We start from the raw sequence: 7,500 nt of genomic DNA on the forward strand, positions 1-7,500 counted from the left end.
AGATTATCTTCGCCTCTTCACTTGCTGGATTAATTCTTTGCTACATAGCAGTGTTTCGTTAAAGAAGAGCATATCCTTGACAAGTCTTTTCACTGTTTCCCTGAAGACAAAAGTAGACATGACAAACATCTTCACTACTTCTCAGAACAGAAAAAAAAATCTTGACAGTTATCCTCTAAAGGAAAACGGAAACTTCCTTGACAGGGTTTTTCCTTCTTTCTTTTTTTTAAGAAGGAAATATATACTTGAAGAAAACTTGCAAGCTTTTTCAGTGCTTCCTATATGAAGTAAAATATGTTCACTTGTCAAGCCTTTCACACTCTGTCTCAAGAAAAAAGTACTTCTTGACAAACCCTTCACTGTTTCTTCGGCTGTGATACTAACGCGTGTGTCTTCTTCACTGTTTCTCCACGCGCATTCGTATCATGACGTCATCACGACGACGGACTTCTGCTTCCAACCAATCCCTGACGTTCTTCTCCCTGTTGTGACGTCATCGTTGGATCTTCGTATTGTCAATGGTGTAACTACGTGACGTCATTGCTATAACCCCGTGACGTCATCAACTGCAGGTCCCTTGAGCCTTCTGAAGACATCAATAGAAACGCGTATGTAGCATGAATGAGTTTAAGATTATTGTACTTATAGTTGTGATTATATTGTTGTTTTTATCTTAATTCGTTTAGGTAAATACATTTTCTGTTTGTGTGTGAGTTTTTTTTTTTTTTTTGTTTTACTTTGTTTGTGTGTGCGCCGAGTAGGTACTGGATATGACAAAGGTGGTAATTGAACGAAAAGCGGAGGACGAACAAATAAAAACTGTTTTGTCTCTTTTAAGTTTCCCTTCTCTCTCTTTCTTTCTGTCTGTCTATCTCGCTTTGTCTCTCGTTCTCTCTCTCTCTCTCTCTCGCTCTCTCCCTTCCTCCCTCCCTCCCTCCCTCCCTCCCTCCCTCCCTCCCCTCCCTCCCTCCCTCCCTCCCTCCCTCCCTCCCTCCCTCCCTCCCTCTCCTTATATCACCCCCCTTTCTCTCTCTCTCTCTCTTTCTCTCCCTCTCCCTCTCCCTGTACCTCTACCTCCACCCCTACCTCTCCATCTCCATCTCTTACTACCCCTCCCTCTCTCCCTCCCTCTTTCCCTCTCTTTCTCCATCTCTCCTCTCTTCCTCTCTCCCTCCTTCCCGTTCTGTTTCACTCTCCCTCTCCCTCTATCCATCTCTGTCTTCCCACCAACCAGCCTTACACATTTACCCACAAATTCATCCATCTGTTTCTTCTGTTGACGAGTAGGTCTCACAGCACATTCATCAACCTGCGTTTTGCTTTTTTAGCGACCTACCACTAATATAGACGAGGACAAGAAGGAGAAAAAAAAGGTAAATTTGGACATGAAATTCAAGGGTGAATTAGGAGAAGAAAAAAGGTAAATTTGGATTAGAAATTCAAGGGTGAATTAGAAGAAGAAGAATTAAAAAGGTAAATTTGAGATGAGAAATGTGGATAAAAAAAAGAAAAAGCAGGATAAGAGATTATAAGATAGATATGAATAGATAAAACGGGAAAGATAAGTAAATAAAAGAGGTGAATAAAAGAAAAGAAAAACGAAAAAGAATCATTAAATAAGAAAGGTGAATAAAACAAATAAAGAAAATTAAGTAAAAAAAATATCAATCAAGACATAAAATCAGTAAAAAAAAAAAAATCACTCTGTAAACAAAATAAGTAAAAAAAAATAATCAATCAGTAAATAATACAAATAAAAATAATCAATAAATAAGATCTCAATAAAAAATATATATGTATATATATATATATATAATTAATCAGGAAATGAAACAAGTAAAATAAATAAACAGCTCAATAACAAATAACCGAGTAATCATTCTCGGATTTCGCGAAGGAGGAACGAAAAATGGCGGTGATTTCGCGGAAGTGGCCGTAAGTCTCTTGCGAATGCTCGTCATGACTGCACCGACGTCCTCATGACTTTCCGCTCTGATTCGGTGCATGACAGTTATGATGCCAAGGGTATAGCGTTTCCCTTGGGTATTGAGAGAGAGGATGTGATGGTTGGGTATGGTGATGAGGGGGGAGGGGGAGGGGGAGGAGGAGGTGGTGATGGTGATAGGGGAGGTGGGGAGGGAGTGATGGGATAGGTGATGGAGTGGAAAGTGGGAGAAGAAGAAACGAAAAGAAGGAAAAGAGGATGAAGATTGGGAAGGAAAAATGATGGAAGATTATAATACTGATAAAGATGAGAAGATAGAGAAGAGGACAAGTGGGGAAAAGGGAGCTGAGTTCATGATAAGAAAGACGATGCTGAGAAAGTTGAAGATGGAGAAGAGGAGGAGGAAAATAAAAATGGGGAAAGATGCTTATTCGAAATGAAGGACGAAACACACGAATAAGGAAGAACAAGAAGACGAAAAAGAAAACATGAAGACATATTTCAAAGTTACATCATGCGATAGCTATAAGAAGACGTCTCATCACAGAAGCGGGAAATTGCATGCCAGACATCATGAGAGGCAGGCAATATAACAACACTTGACATGCAAAAAAACATACCAGTAGATGGCGCGCAGATGGTGACTACGGCTCACAGATGGCGCGCTGTTAAATGCGCCTCAATATGGATCTTGCATTACTCACGTGCAACAGCGTCTTGTGGCTCTCCGGCTGCATGGCTTTTATTGATAAATAGCATCTGTATTGCAGCAGCGGGAGGCGGGGCTGGCCGACGGGAGGGCGGCTGGGGCGGGGCCGAGCAGGGGGCGGGCGCAGATGTGGATGTATAATATTTATCTATGTTTATCTGTTTATCCACCTATTTATATTTTTTATATTAATATTTCCATAGAGATTCTACGTGCAGTGCTTGTAAAAAATCTGGTCCTCCCCAACGACCATTGTGCGGGGGAACAATCGTCCGCCGCAGCGACGCCGAGATTCACAACAAGGCTAAGGGGTTTTAACTCACCTTCTCGCGGGAGGGAATTTAAGCATAAAGGACTTTTTGTTATTGTGCAGCGGGGTGCAACAAAGACCGCAGGGGGGAGGGGTGTGCCTGAAGGAGGGGTTGAGGAGGAGGGGTGTGCCTGAAGGAGGGGTTGAGGAGGAGGGGTGTGCCTGAAGGAGGGGTTGGGGGAGAGGGCGAGAGAAGGCTTTTGAAGTGTGAAAAGGACGGAGAGGCGGCCGGCGGTGTTGCTCGGCCGTGGTTACTGAACCTCTTACTTATTTATGCCGTAACACTGAGCTTATACATTCTTACATATAATATATATATATATATATATATATATATATATATATATGTATATGTATATGTATATGTATATGTATGTGTATACATATGTATATATTTAGATATATAGATATAGATATTGATACGCACGCGCACACGCGCACACACACACACACACACACACACACACACACACACACACACACACACACACACACACACACACACACACACACACACACACACACACACAAATATATAACGTCTCGGAAATGTTTCATATAAAGCGTAATATCTATTCATCTAAATTACTGCTGCCAACTTGTCGATACCGAGTTTATTAAAAATTATGATAATATTACTTCGGTATCGCCTCCACCTCCCGGGGTTTTTAATTTCAAGGAGATTCTGAGAAACCCAATTTTGACTTTTTTTATTTTATTTTTATTTGAGTAGCATGACTTAACGATCTTAGGCTCGTTGGGTGGATTGAATTTACTCCTCTTTTGATTATCTGCAAAAAGACACAACTGTCATAAAAACCATTTTAACTAATTTATCTTAATCTATAATCTAGTAAAATTAAACTGGTGCCATATTACAGTGGGTTTAATATCGCTATGATAAATGTCAGAAAATGAGAGGAATATTCCTTAACTGAATCAATTTAAATCTACGGTTAACTTTAACTTTAATCCATCCTTTGTCTACTAATCATAAGTCATTGACCATTACGATATATACAATGATAATAAACGTGAGACGGAATAGGGAAAGTCACCCCCACACCCCGGTATTTTCTAGTATTTACCTTAACGAATAAGTCATCGATCACCCCCTTCAGACTTTCACAATTTCCCTTTCCTTGCCTTAACTTTGGTCAGTTTTCGTTTCGCAGTCCATTTACTTGGCACAGTCGGAGTCAAACCTTCGACAAATGCTGCTGCTGTATCAACGAGCCAATAAAATTAAAGAGTAAAATAAATAAATATCTCCTAACAACAGCGGCTAATATAAACATGGCGTGCTGGCTTATTTCCCTCAACCTTTCTCTCTGCTTTTGAGATGAGAGCATCGACTCATCTCAATTCAATACATATGGATGCAGCAGTTATGCCAATTCACTTATCAAGCATAAGAACCTTAAATTTCCGGGTAAAGTAAGATTTTTAACACTTGGCACTAATCCTACCTGCGTGCGAGGCGAAAGCAACCACTCGTCTGACATGATGTTAAAAGTGCTTACTATTTCCTCACATTGATTGTCAACTTTTCAGTAAACAAACCTATTATAGATAAATATCATAACTTGCTTTATTAATCTTAATACTAAATTGTGTTGTCTTAACATGTCTTCAAGTTAAAAATACATGAATAAATATTTTGGTGCAGTTTGCCAATTCAGTGTGGTCAGTATCGATCTAGACATATATATGTGTTTGTGTGCATATGTATATATATAAATATATATACATATACAAACAAACATATACATACATACAAATTGACATATACATATACATATACATATACATATACATACATTTACACTGTATGTATAGATAGATATAGATATAGTTATTGATATACATATACATACACACAGACACACACATATACGAATTTATGGATATGCCTGGTTATAATTCCAGCATAATCCCTCTTAATAACGGCTATTACATTTGCCCCCCCCCCCCCCTCCCAGGGATAATATCCTAAAGCCATAAGCGGCAAAAGCCCGAGGACCAGAAGTCATCAAAAGCCGCGAATGGCATCTTTGGCAGTCATCTTGGTGTCCCGGGAAAAAAGCGCGGGATCTTTTGGCGGATTAAACAAATGAATATCGCCGGCGTGAGGGCGGCTTTGTGACGACTGATAAATATGCAAATGCAGCTGTTTTCAGAGTCTTGTCTGCCTGGCTGCCACGGCGTTTCAGATAAGAGCCGTAAATGGGAGTTTATGGGAGCATATAACATGTGATGTGTGAAATTTTGGACAAAAAGCTTGATTGCGCAATGAGATGCATAACCATATATAACGTGTCATTATCTAGGAAGTTCATATGTCTGTTCATGTGTGTATATATGTAGATAAAAAGATAGATATGAATATAGATATGCGCACACACACACTAACACTAACACTTATACACATGTATATACATACATACATACATCACATATATACTTACTTATATATATATATATATATGTGTGTGTGTGTGTGTGTGTGTATGTGTGTGTCTGTGTCTGTGTCTGTTTCTGTGTCTGTCTGTGTGTATACACATACACATAAATATTTGATATATATACACATATGTTTGTGTGTCTGTACTCGCGCACACGCAAGCTTGTGTGTGCATATGTATGAATACCCCCGTCTCCACGATATCGGTAAATCCACATCCGCTCACAAACCCTCTGTAAACACATTTCCGTAAATCCAAATAACCAGGCATCTTATCTGTTCCCTGTTGTTCGCAGCGACTCGACCCTCCTCGGCTAAAAATATCCCGAGGCAAGATTTTACCGTAAACAGAACTGGCAGCGTGAACAAGTGCCAGTCAGCGTGCTTGTGCAAGGTTCCTGTGCTTATGGTCTCTCAGGCGATGGGCTCTGGTGCTTGGCCGGGGGAGAGGAGGAGAGGTAGAGGAAAGGAGGGAGGTAGAGAGAGGAGAGAGAATTAGTTGGGCGGGGGAGAGGAGAGGAGAGGAGAGAGATACAGAGAGGAGAAGAGAAGAGAGGGAATTATTTGGGGGAGAGGAGAGGTAGAGGATAGGAGGGAGATAGACAGAGGAGACGAGAGGAAAAGAGAGGAGAGAGAATTGATTGGATAGGGAAAGGAGAGGTAGAGGGAAGGAGGGAGATAGAGAGAAGAGAAAAAAATTGATCGGACTGAGGAAGGAAGGAGAAAGAGGAGAAGAGAGGAAACGGGACAGAGGAGAGGTAGAGTAATGGAGAAAGATAGAGAGAGGATAAGAGAGGAGAGGAGGAAAGTAGAGAGATAATTTGTTGGATGGGGGTAGAGGAAAGGAGGGAGATAGAAAGAGGAGAAAGAATTGGCTGGACGGAGGAGAGGAGAGGCAGAGAAAAGGAGAAATATAGAGAGGAGATGGGGAAGGTAGAGAGAGGAAAAGAGAGGAGAGAGAATTGGTTGGATGGGGGGGGGGGAGGTTGAAGAAAGAAGGGAGATAGAGGAGACAAGAAAGGGGAGAGCTTGAGGAAAGGAAGGGGAGTAGAGATAGGAGAAGAGAGGAGAGAGAATTGATTTGATAAGGGAGAGGAGAGGTAGAAGAAAGGAAGGAGGGAAAGAGAGAGAGAAGAGAAGAGAAAATCGAGGATAAGGAAGATGAAACTGGGGAATGAATGAGGGAAGGCGATGATGAGGAAGAGAAAGGAGGGAGAAAGAGGTAGTAAAAACTAAGAAAAGGAAGAAAGATGGCGTCGTAAAAATGAAGTAATAGGAATGGGAATAAGAAGGAGAGAGAATGAAGGAATGCGAGAAGGCAAAGGAAAGAATTTAAAAAAATGAAAAAGGGGTGAGGAGAGTAAGAAAAAAAAAAAAAGATAATTCAAAAGAAAGAGAAAGAGGAGAATAAAGAAAGCGAGAATCATTGAAATTTGAAAAGGAGAAGATCAGGAGAACAAAGGAAAAAGGAGGAGATGAAGAGAATCAAGGAAATGAGGCAGAAAGAGGATGAGCAGGATAAAGGAAATGAAGAAAAATGGAGTACCAAATGAGGAGTATAAAGGGAGAGGAAAAATAGGAAGAGAGGTTGAATAGAATTAATGAAGGGAGAAAAAGGAGAACAAGAGGGACTAAAGAGAAACTTGAAACGCGACAAAAAGGGAGAAGGGGAAATGAAGAGAATTAAGGAAGAGCAAAAAGAGGAAAAGGAGCATTAAGAAAAGAGCAATGGAAAGAGGAGAGATGGCAGGAAGAAGATAATTGAAGAAAGGAAGATGAAAAGCCAGAAGATATTTGTGAAATGTTAATGAAGTGGAAGAAGCGGAGATAAGGAGAATTGATAAAGAAAAAAAAAGAAAAAACAGGAAAAGGGAGGAGGAAGAGGAAGAGGTAAGAACAGAGAAAGAAGGACATAACGACGCAGGAAAACAGCTGCAGAGAGATTCGCAATCTGGCATCCTGGGAGAGGATAAAAGGGGGGGGGGGTAATTTTTATTGCTAAAGATCTGATAAGAGCGTCTCCTTCAAAGGACTGGGGGGGTGGGGGGGGGGGGGCTGGGAAGAGGCAGTAG

General features: G+C 40.7%; 1 protein-coding gene across 4 annotated transcripts in view; it reads left to right on the forward strand.

Annotated features, from left to right (window-relative positions):
* LOC125033333 (schwannomin-interacting protein 1-like) overlaps positions 1-7,500 on the forward strand; it is a 172,274-nt gene that overhangs the window by 86,086 nt on the left and 78,688 nt on the right. For 2 of the 4 annotated variants that reach the window (XM_047624740.1, XM_047624739.1), the window contains exon 3: positions 573-608. The exons of the other annotated variants lie outside the window; for them this stretch is intronic. In XM_047624740.1, coding sequence (XP_047480696.1) covers positions 573-608 — 36 coding nt within the window. The remainder of the gene's footprint in view (positions 1-572; positions 609-7,500) is intronic. 4 annotated transcript variants of the gene reach the window in all.

The sequence above is a fragment of the Penaeus chinensis genome, chromosome 16 (genome assembly GCF_019202785.1).
Source record: "Penaeus chinensis breed Huanghai No. 1 chromosome 16, ASM1920278v2, whole genome shotgun sequence".
Taxonomy (NCBI): domain Eukaryota; kingdom Metazoa; phylum Arthropoda; class Malacostraca; order Decapoda; family Penaeidae; genus Penaeus; species Penaeus chinensis.